Raw genomic sequence first — 16,074 nt, 5'->3', positions numbered from 1 at the left:
TGGGTGGTCTCAGACCTACAGGAGCTCTGGGTCCCTTTGCCCACCAGCCCTCCCGGGGCCCAGCCTGAGGCCAGGTGCCCACTTCCTCCCCGCGGAGCCCCATGAGAACACAACCTACTTCTGGGGGTACATGTTATAATGAGCCTGGGGGCACACGGCTGGGGAGGGGGCCTGGTCCATGTAGGTGGCGCTGGCCCCGGCAGAGTCTGCAGACGCACTCACAAACCTGCAGGAGAAACACAGCAGAGTCTCAGTGGCCTCCAGGCAGCAGCTGACTTGGGGAGGGGTGGGCGGGGGGCATTTTTACACCTTTTTTGGGGTATGGAAGGACAAAGTGCCCACTGGGCCTGGGACTCCAGCTGCAGGAGTGGGGCCCTGGGTCCTGGTCCCATTGAGACTAAGCCCAGTTCCCTCTCCAGGGCTGAGCCAGGCTTCAGGGCGGAAGGGCGGGCTGGGCCACGCAGGGTCTGTGAGTGGGAGGAGCAGCGGTGAGGGGTGAGGGGGGCCGAGGGAAGAGAAAGGAGGCAGCAGGAGACCAGAGCTGGACCCTGGGTACTTACTCAGGGACCACTTGTTTGATCTGTGGCTTCACGTATCCGTCCACCGCTTTAGCTGCCGAGGGGGGAGCGGTGATGAGAACCAAAGTTCTCAATGAAATAAAAATACAATCTCCCTTAAGAATTACATCTTTTCTCGGGGCGCCTGGGTGGCTCAGTCATTAAGTGTCTGCCTTTGGCTCGGGTCATGATCCCAGGGTCCTGGGATTGAGCCCGGCATTGGGCTCCCTGCTCCTCAGGAGGCCTGCTTCTCCCTCTCCCACTCCCCCTGCTGTGTTCCCTCTCTAGCTGTGTCTCTGTCAAATAAATAAATAAAATCTTTAAAAAAAAAAAAAAAAGAATTACATCTTTTCTCAGGATAGGACACAACCACCTAATTTTATCTTAGGATCTGATACAAGCACTTAATATTTTAATCTGTTAGGAGAACCTGGTCTAGGAGAAGTCTCAATACTAAAACTGTAAGTTAAAGTATCTTCTGAGATGGCTTGGATGTGTTAATAAATTCTTCAAGCCATAGAAAACATATACTTCAGTACAAATCTAAACCAAGTATTAATTGTACATTAAGTATAAAAAGAAAAAGTATCTTAAAGGTTTAAAGCTAGAGATGCAGCAGAGTGGCAAGATTTGCTTTGTGTCCCAGGGAAAAAAATTAGGAGGAGAGAAGATGACAAATTTTTTTTTTTTAAGATTTTATTTATTTATCTGACAGAGAGAGAGAGATAGTGAGAGCAGGAACACAAGCAGAGGGAGTTGGAGAGGGAGAAGCAGGCTTCCCGCCTGAGCAGGGAGCCCGATGTGGGGCTCGATCCCAGGACCCCGGGATCATGACCTCAGCCGAAGGCAGACGCTTAACTGACTGAGCCACCAAGGCGCCCCACAAATTTTCAATCATAGAAAGAAGAATGTTGTCATAATTAGAACTGCCCACAAAAGAAATGGGCTGTCTTGAGAAGAACTGATTTCCCATCACTGGAGACCTTTAAGCGGAAGGTGTACAAACACTTGTCAGGGGGTTGTACTGAGAAATCAAAGAGAGGAATGAATTTGACTTAATGGTCCCTGGAGTCACTCTGACTCTTGAGTATCTCCTCTTTTAGGAAAGGGAGTATCATTCAAATATCTGTGTGCTCTTTTGTTTCCCTGCGGTTTCTGCATTTGGGGGTAATCTGATGATCCCTCATCCTGTATTGTCCATGCCCCGTGGCTGGTTAAGAAGAATGCTGGTGTGTCTCTCTTCCACCCTCCGACGAGTCCCCACTGGGATGTGGGAGGTCAGGGGATAAACCCGAGAATGGTCTGGTCAGCCGTAGTTACCTTTTTAAAAGACTGACTGTGGAAATCCAGTTAAGTGAGCCTGAAGTCATTGAATGAAGTCTTGTTTCTTGGCTATATGAATATGGGAATACGTATAGCCCTAACAATGTGAGACAATGAAGATGACACTAAGGTCAAGAGGATGAAGAGCTTGTCAGTGATACAGTCCAAGACAGTGAAATGCTACATGGTTCACAAGTTGCTTGTTATCCTAACCAGCTTCTTCTAAGGCTTCAAATATCAGGAGCTACCTTTTTATAATACTTCATGCTTTTTGTGCTTTATAGTTTATAGAGAATTTTATGGATTGGCAGAAAAGATAAAAACCAAAGAAATGCTATAAAAAATAGGATTTAAAAATCTAGATTAGCTGTGCTAACAAAAAGAAACAATGTCAGGTTTAATCGAAAGTACCACATAAATCTAGGGGCGCCTGGGTGGCTCAGTCAGTTAAGTGTCCAACTTTCGATTTCAGCTCAGGTCATGGTCATAGGGTCGTGGGATCGAGCCCCAAGTCAGGCTCCACACTCAGTGGGGAGTCTGCTCAAGAGTCTCTCTCTCTCCCTCTCCCTCTGCTCCTCTCCTCTACTCCCTCACATAAAATAAATAAATATTTAAAAAAACAAAATACCACATAAATCTAAAAACTTCTGGTTTATTTTGCCACTTGGAAATATAACTATCATTGCAGGGTGGGAAGGCATGATACAAAATAATACACTATAAAGGAAAAAGGTTGATGGATTGGGCTGTATAGAAAATACAAGTTTTGTACTTTAGCAAAATAAAACTTCAGTGCTGACCACTCTATTGAAATACCACCCCTATCCTCCTCCCTGTCCCATCTCTCTCTCTTTACCATGCTTTCTTGTCTTCATAGCATCCATCACTAAATAAATATATTTGTTTGTTGTCCTCCTTCTGCTACTAGATTGTAACCTCCACACAGGAACTACTAACAAGCATCTGGTGACTGAATGAAGGATACATACCTACACAGATGGGAACAATAGTCACTGAATTTTTTACAGTGGTTAATATATAGATGAGAGATGTTATGTGATATCTGTTTTCTTTTCCATACTTTTCTGGAAATTTTACAATTAATACAGAATACTTTTATGATCAGAAAACAAAACCATCTGTTTTGAAAAACAAATTTTATCTTTTTTAAAAATATTTTATTTATTTATTTGAGAGAGAGAGCAAGCAGGGGAACAGTAGAGGGAGAGGGGAAACAGACTCCCCACTGAGCAGGGAGCCCAACATGGGGCTCAATCCCACGACCCTGAGATCCTGACCTGAGCCAAAGGCAGACACTTAACCAACTGAACCACCCAGGCGCCCCAAATTTTATCTTTCTAATTTTGTTTGATCTAAGCCTGTTTTAAAAACAATTTGAAAAAAATAATAATAAAAGCAATTCATTCCCTTCAATTTGATATTTGGGGTTAGCAGCAGATGTGACTGAAGAATACAGTCCGGGATTTACAACTCCTCTGAATAATGCTCAAATACTAATACTAAATACTAATTGTGTAGGTTTTCATGCAAGACAGAAAGACACATACACACAAAAAACTAAAAGAAAACTAAAATCACAACAAAACCAAATCAGAATGCGAACATTGTTACCAGTGGCAGGCTCGCACGGAACTGGTGTGTAATATTTGGAGTACACTTCATCTTTTGGCCGATCAGGAAACACGTAGATAAGGTAATTCAGGTCCCCCAAGCGGTCGGCCAGGGACCGGATGGAGAAATCTCTGGTGGTAAAAGGCATGAGGTTCCAAAACATTCTTTCCTCTAGAACAATAAACAGAATAATCATATTCTAAGCATGATTTCTAAACAGGAAATCTTAAAACCCAAATATACTACAAATCAAAGCTCTCCCAATAAAGATCTCCATTTAAAAACAACCACAGGTTGGGGCACCTGGGTGGCTCAGTTGGTTAAACGACTGCCTTCGGCTCAGGTCATGATCCCGGGTCCTGGGATTGAGCCCCGCATCGGGCTCCCTGCTCTGCAAGGAGCCTGCTTCGCCCTCTCCCTCTGCCTACTGCTCCCCCCCGGCTTGTGCTCTCTCTGTCAAGGTAAATAAAAACTTAAAAAAAAAAATTTAATAAAAAATAAATTAAAAAAGTAACCACAGGTTGTAGGTCACCTGGGTGGCTCAGTCTTAACGGTTAAGCATCTGACTTTTGATTGTCGGCTCATGTTGTGATCTCAGGGTCGTGGGATAGAGCACCACATTGAGGCTATCATACAGCATTCTGTCCACAATCTCAGGGCTTGGGCTCCCTGCTCAGCGGGGAGTCTGCTTGGGGTTCTCTCTCCCTCTCCCTCTGTCCCTACCCCTCTCCACTCTCTCTTAAATACGTGAATAAATCTTTTTTTTTTTAAAGATTTTATTTATTTGAGAGAGAGAGAGAGAGCATGCATGAGAGGGGGGGAGGGTCAGAGGGAGAAGCAGACTCCCTGCTGAGCAGGGAGCCCGATGCGGAACTCGCAGAACTCGATCCCAGGACTCCAGGATCATGACCTGAGCCGAAGGCAGCCGCTTAACCAATTGAGCCACCCAGGCGCCCCAATACGTGAATAAATCTTAAAAAAAAAAAAAATGACCGAATTACCACAGGTTGTAGCTCAAGTCGTTTATAAAAGCCATGGGGAGATAAGCAGGTAATGCATATAGCACTTCCCTAGAGATCCAATGATCTCAGGTAGTTTCAAGTTCAAATGGTTTTTAGTCCCTCTGTAGAAGAAATAGTTCTTATTGACCCCAATCCTTGATCCCTGTACAAAAGTATATGAGAGCCAGGAAGCATGTCCATGTCACACAGAGGATGCGTGAGAGCTATGAAAAACTGTTAGTATCTTTAAGTTGCAAAAAAACTAGCAAGCTACTCTTATCTTATTGTGAGGATCAGAGGAAAGAACTGTTCTTGGGTGGAAATAATCAGTGGTCATGCCTTTACGTTGATTAGGATAAAGGAATAATTAAAATAGCATATTACTTCCAGTCTAATGATTCCCAACTCATCCAAGTAATTCTTCACTGAAATAAGCTCACGGTTCAGTAATAAGAAGGTGGACATTTCAAAAGGGAAGCAGCTGAGATTGTGGACAGAATGCTGTATGATAGCCACTTCAGGGTTACACGTTTGTTTCTCAGAATTAGTGACTGTGTTTCCCATGATATGATTTTACACAGGCTGCCTTATCAGCCCCAGCTGCGTCATGGTGATCCATTTGTGTGCCCTTCATCAGAACTGACCCCATAAGTGCTCAATAAGTCATTTGTTGAAGCAATTTCACAACAAAAGCAGCTAACTATAACCAGTATATATACATATTTTAAAGATTTTTTATTTATTCATTTGAGACAGGGCGGGGGTGGGTAGAGGGAGAGGGAGAAGCAGACTCCCCGCTGAGCCAGGAGCCTGATGCAGAGCTTGATCCCAGGACCCAGAGATCATGACCTGAGCCAAAGGCAAATGCATAACCATCTGAGCCACCCAGGCACCCCAAGATATGTTCTAAAAAGGGAGGGAACTTACGAGAATCAAACTTCCAAGCAATGGTGATGCCGCCAATTTCAGAGTCGCTGAATCTCAGCAGGAAGGTCCCATCAGGCTTGTTAATGAGTAGGTCATGGGCCTGTTGCTTGTTCACGAAACCCAAAATAGCCCTGGATCACAAAGGCCAAAGAAGGAGAAACAGATGTGATGTCTTAACAGCGGAAAAAAGAGCTTCATACTCTATTGCTGACTTAGGAAATGACAATTCTCACCCATCATTCCAATGAGGCTTGAGATGTTTTTTTAACACTTCCATCACACCATCGAACCACTGCCAGAACGTGTAATTTCGTCCTGGTAAATTCTCCTGGTTGGAGATAGAACAGTGAACACAAGAACGCCAAGAGTAACACCTGGAATATTGCCTGCATATACTTAAACTGAAAAAAATTAAATGGAAAACAAACATCTACACTGTCAGAATCATACAAATACACATGCTTGTCCGAGTTTACCAAATGGGCCTACAGTCAAAAAACTGAAGAGGGAGGAAGAGAGAAGAGGAGAAAAATACAACAGAGCAATTGCCAAACCCAGTGGCCCCTGCTACAAACACCTTCACCTGGATCTGGGCTGACTCATTCTTTGCTGTTTTTGAATTAGGGCATTTAAAACACCTGGGGATGGAGGTGTACACAAAGAAACAAAGTTGGGTTTAAAGTCAGAGATGTGACGGGGTGACATCTCAATTACCCGATGCTGGAGGAGAGGTTTCCTCCGTCAGCATTCCCTTTTGTGGGCTGAGGGTCCCATGGTAGCCTGGCCTTGCAGGATTACACAGCAGGGAGCATCAGAGAGTCCATGGGAAAGAGCCATGGACTTCTGATCACAAAAGCTTTACGTCTTGTGAAATAGGTTATCATTTGCTTTGCTGTTTCCTTTATAAAGGAAAAAAAATGCACTAGTTGCACACAAAGCCCAGTTCACTTAAATATTCAAAGACCTAATTTTCTACATAAGAAGTATGTGCCTATCCATCTATTCAGGAGCTTTCTATTACTTTGGGCACATTTTATTAGAGTCATGAAGAACAAATGCCCAGGGTAGGAAGTCTCTGGAAGGCATCCCGTTTGGAGGGACTGAGCTAAGGGCAGCTGGTGGCGGGTCCCTCACCCTGTTGAACTGGGACCAGGACACGGACATGCCATTATAGTCTTCAAGGTGGCCACTGCTGTTGTTGAACAGCTTCTGTGCCAGGAACACGAGGTTCTCCTTGGTCAGGCCCCGGGTGCTCTGCACTTCGGCCTTGAATTTCATGTTGAGCGCCTCACACAGCTGAGACCACAGCACTTTGTCGGGCACGGCAAACGGCACCCTGCCCTGAGACGGAGAAAAGCCAGAATCTTAGGAGAAAACAGTTGCATGATTTATATTCACTCAACCCACAAAATGAAAACACTGATGGCTCAATGCAGTTACAAACATTTGTCTTGCTGAGCCTGAGGATAAATTTTAACTTTTTTGAAATAGGCAGCTCTGTGAAATTGAGAAGGTTCCATTTTACCTTCTTCACACGCAACTTAGAAGGTACCCTCACACTATCGATGGTGTTCTGTAAGTGAACTGCTGAACCTCCAGTCTAATCCTACATTCTAAGAGCCATAGAAACAGAACGTGACCAAGGTCTGGCTCTTACACTGTAAGCTCAGGGGAACGGGAATCTGAAAGACTGGGTCTCTAGCTGCAGGCAGAGAGAATTGTGTGTGCACTCATGCATGTGTGTGCATTACGTGTGATCCGTGAACTCCAGCTCAATGTGAAAAAAATGTCATGTGGAAGAATGGAAACTGAATTGGACCACTTGTTATTGAGAAACAGGTTACAATATGAATTTTTAATAAACTGTTTTTCATCCCAATCAGCCACGGGACTTCATTTTATTTTTTCATTATTACAAAAATTTTTTTTGGAATAGGCAATTGCTTCACACAATATAAAATTTAAAAGCACAGAAGGGTATATAGTGGAGTGTCTTCTAAGATTTTGAGAGAGAGCAGCAGAGGGAAAAGGAGAAGCAGACTCCCCACTGAGCAGGGAGCCAGATGGGGGGCTCGATCCCAGAACCCTGGGATCATGACCTGAGCCGAAGGCAGACGCTTAATGGGCTGAGCCACCCAGGTGCCCTATGAAGTTGCTTTCTTTTTTTTTTATAGAGGAAGTTTTTTTTTTTTTTTTTTTTAAGATTCTATTTATTTGCGAGAGAGAGAATGAGAGACAGAGAGCATGAGAGGGAGGAGGGTCAGAGGGAGAAGCAGACTCCCCGCTGAGCAGGGAGCCCAATGCGGGACTCGATCCCGGGACTCCGGGATCACGACCTGAGCCGAAGGCAGTCGCTCAACCAACCGAGCCACCCAGGCGCCCCTGAAGCTGCTTTCTTAACCCTGTGTCCCAGCAGCCCGGTTCCTCTGCCCTGAGCATATAACCTAGTTTATTGTGTATGCCTCCAAAGAGATCTATGCATGCTAGGAAATATATATAACTTTTTCTGTTTAAAAATATAAATGGGGACACCTGGGTGGCTATCTCGGTTAAGCACCTGACTTGATTTTTGGCTCAGGTCATGATATATATATATATGTATGGTAGCAAAAAATCCACATGTTCTACCTCTCCCTTTTTCCACTTAGTATCTGCAAGGCCTTACATCAGCACATAAACACATGTGCTTTTGTGGCTGCTAAATATTTCACAATATGGAAGAACAATACTATAGTTAGCCAGGCCCCCAAACACAGACATCTGTGTATCAGCCTAGTGATCTTTGCCCATTACAAACAATGCTGCAACGTACTAATGTCATCTGACACTTATGGAAATACATCTGTAGAATAAATCCCCACAAGTACTTATTTTAAAAGAGCATTAGGATGTACACTAGTCGTGAACACAACTGAAAATGCCGAAAATACTTATTTATTTAGGCATTGCCTAAATTTAGGCAATTTATTTAGCAACGACATGTTGCAAGAGCTGCCAACGTGACATGAGGAACGAGCTCGGTGGACAGGCAGGGAGGGGAATGAGAGGAGAGGTGGCAGTCCTATCCAGGAGGCTTATCAGGACATGCTGCAGGCAGACAGTTTTAAGAGAAGCCTCAAACTCAGGATCTGTAGAATGGGCATGGGAGAATTTCTGCTATAAATCTCACCTTTGCAGCAAAAATATTGTTCTGTAAAGAGGACTGTTGAGAGAACTCAGTGAGACTCTTCACGTTAGAGTCATGTGAGAGGACATACTTTTACACCCTGAATACCAACCATAACCTTTTACCAGGCTTTCATGGAGTACTCGCTCCTGGAAATGTGTAATACCTAGAACTCTTCCTGATGAAATGTTTTGAAAATGCTCATCAAGTGCACACTAGGGGTATTCAGATAGTATTTGATGCATAAATCCACAAAATCATATTCATTCCCTTAGACAAAGCATCTCATTCTTCATGAGAGTTGGCATGAATCACAGAACCTAAAATTTGGAAAAGACATTTTAAATGGCACCCTTGTTTATTGGAGGGAAGATGGCAGGAAGCAACTGCTAAACTATAAGTAACGTCATGAGAGGTCTACCTTCTGGAGTCCCAAATTCCATTCATGGTCTGACCCAAGGATTCAAAAGAATATTCACTAAGTATTGACCAGGTGACAAGCATTTCATATTTTGTATGTTACCTGATTTCATTTATTTTTTTAAGTAAACTATATGCCCAAAATGGGACCTGAATTTATGATCCCAAGATCAAGACTTGCATGCTCTACCGACTGTGCCAGCCAGGTGTCCCTGAATGTTACCTAATTTCATCTTTCTAACAGCACTAAGGAGCACTATTATCCCTGTGGTGTAGACACTTAGGGAAACTTAGGCTCAAAGAGAGAAAGTGAAGTTCCCATAGTCACAACGTGAGGAAACGGCGGGGCGTGAGTTTAACCCTTGGCCAGACTCCAAGCCTACGCTCTTTCCATTCTCCACATACTCTCTCTGCCTCCCAGAAAGTACACTTTTCTATGCTTTTCTGGGGGAGAACACATGAAAGAGATTCATGACACCAGCATCAAAATCTTGAGACCCACAGGCCCAGGGAGTCGACTCACAGGCTCTGCAAAAGCATTGTCCCAGAGAACAGTGGCCGTCGCATTGTTGTCCTGGCTACCATGGACGATCACCACCACCGGGAGGGACAGGGTCTAGAAAGACAAAAGAGAAGGGCTGAGCGCCAAGAGCGACACGTTCCTCTCTTGCTCTTCTTTTTATTACAACACACTCATTTTCTCTTCAAGTTTGAGTAAATGTCATACTTGAATATAAAATCTGAATGGCTCCAGGAATCATGGGACTCTTCACAGTGGTGCAATCTTAGAAATTTTAGATATTTTAAGAGATGTGGCTTAGATATTTCTGAAGGATGCAGTAAGTTTCTCAAATGGAGAACAAGAGAGAAAAGAGAAAGAGTATGGAGATATTTCTGGGAAAAAATAGCAAGTAACAAATGTCTTAAACTTAGTACAACTGTTACTCAATTCATCCAGAGTGATGTTTTCTTGATTCGCTCCTACCTGTATCTCCAGCTATTTCAATTTGCTATTGCTTGTTATTATAGATCTTAAGAGAATCTAAGATACATAGTTTTAAGGATGACGTCTCCCACTTTCTGTCCACTGACAGTTAAGACACTATGTGATCAAAACAATTCTTTTGTGATACAAAGTGCGTGCGCGCACACACACACACACACACACATCCCACAGCTGAGGGAGGGCTTTACCTTGACTTGAAAAACCAGCTCATTTCCACCAACACTGAACTGTGATTCAAACAGGATTGTAAATTTTTCTTCTGTCACTGACTCTGCTCCACGACGGTCTGACCTCTTAATTCGTTTCAGGGACTGCAAAGGAGACAAATAAAGGGGTTAGACCCCTCAAACAATGAGGGAAGATTTGTTCTTTTCTTCTCCCATCCTCACCATGTTCCGGAAGTGCGCGCTGAGGGTGCCGGTGGCCTGGTGATACTCCATCACACAGCAGTTGTTCAGGATCTCGCCACTGTAGTCACTGCAGAGCAGAGAGAGACTCGACCCTAGACCCATGCGGTGTCTCAGTAAATGTGGGGTAGAAAATATGTTGGGGGGACCCAATAAAGAAGGTTATAAAAATGGATGTCATCTAGAGGAAATGTTAGGTGCATAAAATATACAAGATATAAACATACATTACATAAAAGAAATTTTCTTGGTTGTATTCCTACTAAATGAATGAAAATCATGTACTTTTCCCACAGAAGGCCTCCCATTCTTTTTCTGAGATCCAAAAGAGGCCAGAAGGTCTAATGGGGCTCCTACAATGAATAGCAGCATCCAGAGTCCTGCCTAGGAGGCTGGAGCATTTTGATCCTGTTGTAAGGACTGGAGGAAAGAGGTAGACATGAGGGGGAGGGCCCACGTACTTGCGGGTGTTCTCGTTCTTGAGCAGCGATTTGGCCTGCTGCTCACTGATGATGGTGGCCTTCACCTGGGGGGGGTTCATGTGCACGTTCAGCTTCCCGCCCACCAGCAGGCGCACCGTCGCTGCAAACTTGGTCTGGGTCTTCAGGACCTGAGGGGGCTGCTTCTCAATGATGAATGTGCTGCGGGGACACAAGTGACCAGACCACACATGATGCCGGCTCAGGGCACAGGGCCTGGTCCCCCCACGTGGGGAGGCTACCGGGGCTCAGCAGGCAAAGGAAGGGCACACGGCACAGCTCCTGTGCCCAGCAAGGCCACCGAGAGTCAGAGGAGGTGGTGGGAGGGGAGGCAGTGACATGACTCGGCAGCCGGCACAGGCTGCGGGGGGACAAGGGCAGTCCGCAGAGCGCCCACAACACACACTGGGCAAGGTCAACGCCAAGCAGCCATTGCCACTGAGGACAGAGGGGGATGGGGGCCCGAGACAAAGGAGACAAGGACTCCAACGAGAGCCCCCACCCCCGCCCGCGGCAACCCCGGTGGGCAAAGCACCCCTGCCTCCCCGCATGCCAACCACCCGGGGGCCGGCGTGGCCGGAGGCAGCAGTCACCTGGTCACCAGGGCTGAGATGATGTCTGTGATGGTGGCATTGACCTCAGCCAGCATCTCCTCCACTGGGCCGGCGATGGGCAGCTGCTGACAGAGGTGCTCAGCCCTGCGGATCTGCTGCCGGTTCTGCCAGATGATCTCGGCCAACTTCTCACACCTGCACGGGAGGCCCAGGCCACCGGGAAGACAACGGTGTCACCCCGTCCCCCAGGCTCGAGGACGAGGGGCTCCAGTCTGGGGAGAATGCCCCAAGGCCCAGCTCCACCCTCACCCTGGAAGGCTCTGCTCCTGAGCCGCCGCTCCTGCCCACGGAGCAGAGCAGAGCGCCCCGCCTGGCAGGAACACGGGGGCGCGGGGCAGCACCCCTGACCCGGCTCCACTCCGCCTGAGGGTCGCTCTGCACACCCAGCCCTGCCCCCCTCCCCAGCACAGGGACTCCCTTCCTGGGCAGGTGGCACACGATGGGGGCCCCCAGGTCGGCGGCAGGAGCCAGAAGCCCCGCTGAAGGAAGCCTTGCTACGGGCCAGCGCGAGCCGGCTGCTCGGGGAAACGCGGGCGGCGGCAGGAGCAGCTGGTGGCGGCGCTCCTGCCCCCCCGGCCGCCCCCCATACACCATTACCAGGACTGCAGCACGTCCAGGCTGCCCTCGGGGGGCCCTCCGTTCCCGGCCAGCTGCTGCCGCCGCTTCCACTGGATCAGCTCATCGTCCAGAATGATGGTCTGCTGCTTCCGCAGCAGCTGCAGGGTCTTCTGGTGCTTCTCGGCCAGCTCCTGAAGGCAGGCGGGGACAGCAGGCCCTTCTGGGCTCCCAGAGAACAGCCCTCACTCGGGAGGCAGGGCTGGGGACCAGGCCCCGGGCACAGGCCCTCCCCTCTCCCAAACCTGCTCTGCCTCACGTGCCCCCCCACAGGAAAGAAGGATCTGGCCTCCAGCTCTCCCGGGTCCCGCTCTCTCCCTGGCCCTAGCCCTATCTCGGGCTCCCCGGACGGCTCGGGATGTGGGCCTCCGAGCGTGGGAGGGGAGGACGCAGATGCCACTTACCACGCGGTACTGCTGTAGCGTCTGGGCCTCGCGCTGCAGCCAGGCCTCCAGGGACACCTGCTTCTGCTGCAGGGCCGTCTCCCGGCTCAGCCGCTCCTGGGGACTCAGCTGGGCCAGCCCGCCAAACTGAGCTACAGGAGGGGACGGGACACCTGTGATCATCATCTCCCAGCTTCCTGCACGAAGCCCAGAGGAACACACACACCTGTTCTGGAGGCAAGACCCTCAAGGGGCTGCCCAACATCTGACCAACGGCAACTTGGGGTTCTAGAAGCCAAGGGTGCCAGACGTGAGCGGGCTCTGGGCCCTGGCCTCTCGACTTTGATCTCCCCTTCAGGGAGTGTGCAGATGGAAGCCTGAGGGCACAGCTGAGGAGGATCCTGCCCCGAGGCCTCCCCTCCCACCTTAGTCTGCACAGCTGCCCGCCAGACCTGCCCACGCCACACGGAGGTCCAGCGCGGAGCCTCGCTGCCTGGTTCCGTGTGTGCCCTCACCGTTTACTAACTGGGGGAACTCGGGCAAATCATTTCACTCTTCGGGGCCTCAGTCTGCCCATGTGCAGAAGGGGAGAGTCTCGGCCCCTGCCTCAGTGGGTCGCTGAGGAGTAAGGAAGTGATGATCCACAAAAGGCTCAAGGAACCTCCCGGCACGCGGGAGCTCTACGTGAGAGTTAGTCCTTCCTGGGGAGTGGCTTCCAGGGCGGGTTAAAGGGTGACAGAGACCAGCAGCTGCTCAGTCCCACCCCACAAGGCAGGGCCTCCTCGGGGGAGCCCCCACCCCGCACGCTCTGTCCCGCCCCTGGAGCCCAGCAGCCTCTCCTCTGGAACAAGGGGTTTCTCTAGGTGCTGGAGGGGGCCCAACATGTTGGTTTGTCCAGGTCGGGTGACCGTGAGCTCAGCTGACCAACCCGAAGGAGACAGAGAGGCACAGACAGGGACAGACAGGCACAGACGGAGAAGGGGGGAGAGGGAGACAGCTTCTCCCCACACTAGCACTGGGACTCTCATCCACGGCAGGAATAGGGAGTCAGGGAGGCCTCCTTACCCTTCTACAAAAAATCTATTATGAAATACTTCAGACCCAGGGAAGGTAGAAAGAGTGATGCAAGAACATCTGTGTATCAGTAACCCAGCTTGAGAAGCCACAGCGAAAGCCACCTGTACATCCTTCCCTGCCTGCAAACCCATCCCTGCCTCCAAAGGTAACCACTATCCTCCGTGCTGGGATGATGACGGCCTGCCCATCACCTTGCTGAACATCCCTGTGTCCTCACTTGGGCTGAGACAAGGAGATGCGAGCACCAGCCTGTCGTGGTCGAGGGCCATGTCACACCGACCGAGGCCCTGCCTCAGGGACACACAAGCTGGGACAGACTAAAGCAACTCCTGACAGCCAGGGAAAGCCCAGCACTAGAAGAGAACTGGAAATACAAGGTTCTGATCCCACGGCCAGGGACTGAGAGAGAAGACTACAGTCCAGCCGTGGCACACAGCAGAGTGGTCCTGAGGCCACCTCAGAAATCCTGCCACCCACACGGGGGTGCCGGTGATTCCCCACCTGGGCCCCACCTCCCTATGTGAGTGACCCACCTAGGTGTCTCCTGGCACTTTGCAGAAGCTTCTGGGAGGGAGGTCAGGAGGTGTGGGGCAATTCTCTGCTCCACTGGAGGGAGCTGAGCCTTCTCTTGCACAAACAGAACCATAGTCTGTGTTTCTGATGAGTGAACTTGATAAATGAGACTGAACTGACATTGCATGATGGGTACAAACCCAAAGCAGAACCTAACCCAAACCCATAAATCGGAAACAGAAAACCCAAGGATAGGACTGGAAGTACTATCAACCATCAAAGGCTGGGCAGAACTGACAGCCTGGAGGAGAGCGTGTGACTTCTGCTCAGGTCATGATCTCTGGGTCCTGGGATCGAGCCTCGGGTCAGGCTCTGTGCTCAGCGGGGAGTCAGCTTTTCCCTCTCCCTCTGCTCCTCCCCTACCTCATTCTCTCTCTCTCTCAAATAAATAAATAAAATCTTAAAAAAAAAAAGGAACTAACAGCCTAAATTCTCCTGTTCCCTAATCTAGGAAGAGGGCCACCCTTTCTCTGGGGTCAGTCCAAGATGGATTCAGAGGAAGACATGCTAGAATCATCCCACCAACATTTACTCAACACCTACTATGATTCTGGCAATGTGCCAGCCTCAGGGTAAAGAGATAGAAGGCACAATCCCTTCTCAACGAATTTATATTCTAGTGAGGAAGCTGGAGTTATTAATAAATAATATCTATCCAGCTGTAAGTGTGAGGCCGCATGCATGGTATTAGAGGAGCACTTGTGTACAGGTGAGTATGTGTCTGTAGCCAGTTGATCAAGTAGAGGCTTTTCTGAGATTCTCAGCTGGGCATGCTGGCAGGGAGAGAGAAATTAATTAAAGTCACCCTGTCAAATTCTTACAAGGTCAATATGGGGCACCGGTGGGGCTCCATAACCTCACGCTGAAGTTTTCAGTACCCAAGTACCTTGCAGGATTTACACAAGGAAGGGGAGCTTTGTCCATAAGGGCTAAGGGAGGCACGTTAGCATGCACTGTGCCAGGACAACCTCTCTGAATAACCGCACAAAAAACATTAAACATTTGTCATCACAAACACAGCCCTTAGCCCTTATACTTTGCCTGCATAGAGAATTTAACATTTCAGTAAAGGAGCATTTATGAAACACCAATTATATACAAAAGTGTTTTTTACTAGATCATGAGCTTCTTCCCACAGGAGGAAATGTCGTCCCCAACAGACAAGGAGCTCCCTGGGTGTGGGAAACTGAGTGAGACCCACATTCCCCAAAGGCAAGCTTGTGACCTCTCCCCTTCCTAAGCCTCCTCCTCCCTGCCCAAAGTTAGTGCAAATTCCTGCTACTCCAGAGAAGGGGGAGTGCCTCTGAACAGAAACCCAGTTCTCTTCCAATCTGACCTGAACTTCCTTCTAGCCCTCATAACACACACTGCCCAGGCCGCCCGAGCCTCACCCTGGATCCTCAGGCTCTCCTGATATTGGATGATGAAATACTCTTGAGTCTGCTGAAGCTTCTTCAGCTCATTCTCTGTGTCCTGTGTGACCAGTCGCAGCTCCTCAAACGTCTGGTTGATCTGGAGGTGCTTCTGGGACATGGTGTCAGCAAGACTTCCAACTGGAGAAGTACCCTGGAAACAGATTGGGGAGAGTGCAGGCAGCAGTGAGCTGAGCAGTGAGGATGGAAGGCAACCTCAGGCTTTGGGGAATGCTAATACTATAGACCCCAAACTCCAAATCTAAAGTAAGATGGGTAACTTGTGTCGGAAGGATAGTCATTTACCAGAATTGGTGTGGAGTTGGAAAGAAGGAGGGGAAACAGGTGCGCTGGCAGATTAGGACAACTTCATAAAGCACAGCAGAAACTTCTGTTGTAGCTCTGGCCTCCACCTGAGTCACCCAAACAGGGTCCACCTAAGCTCTCTTCGGAGAGACTAGAACTCAACACATCCAGGAGTG

The 16,074-nt window shown here is 48.4% G+C and overlaps 1 protein-coding gene across 1 annotated transcript in view; it reads right to left on the bottom strand.

Moving 5' to 3' along the window:
* The window catches only part of LOC110573273 (signal transducer and activator of transcription 5B), an 871,639-nt gene that overhangs the window by 849,827 nt on the left and 5,738 nt on the right, over positions 1-16,074 (bottom strand). The window contains exons 4-17 of the mRNA XM_044921711.1: positions 15,572-15,746; positions 12,552-12,682; positions 12,130-12,281; positions 11,512-11,667; positions 10,901-11,080; positions 10,422-10,509; positions 10,221-10,343; positions 9,550-9,642; positions 6,575-6,781; positions 5,674-5,768; positions 5,441-5,571; positions 3,513-3,683; positions 561-612; positions 119-226 (exon numbers count right to left, since the gene is read on the bottom strand). Coding sequence (XP_044777646.1) covers positions 119-226; positions 561-612; positions 3,513-3,683; positions 5,441-5,571; positions 5,674-5,768; positions 6,575-6,781; positions 9,550-9,642; positions 10,221-10,343; positions 10,422-10,509; positions 10,901-11,080; positions 11,512-11,667; positions 12,130-12,281; positions 12,552-12,682; positions 15,572-15,746 — 1,862 coding nt within the window. The remainder of the gene's footprint in view (positions 1-118; positions 227-560; positions 613-3,512; positions 3,684-5,440; positions 5,572-5,673; positions 5,769-6,574; positions 6,782-9,549; positions 9,643-10,220; positions 10,344-10,421; positions 10,510-10,900; positions 11,081-11,511; positions 11,668-12,129; positions 12,282-12,551; positions 12,683-15,571; positions 15,747-16,074) is intronic.

Source organism: Neomonachus schauinslandi, chromosome 15 (assembly GCF_002201575.2).
Source record: "Neomonachus schauinslandi chromosome 15, ASM220157v2, whole genome shotgun sequence".
In the NCBI taxonomy this organism is placed as follows: domain Eukaryota; kingdom Metazoa; phylum Chordata; class Mammalia; order Carnivora; family Phocidae; genus Neomonachus; species Neomonachus schauinslandi.
The sequence above is the reverse complement of the archived record's forward strand: the minus strand, read 5'-3'. Positions and strand labels throughout refer to the sequence as shown.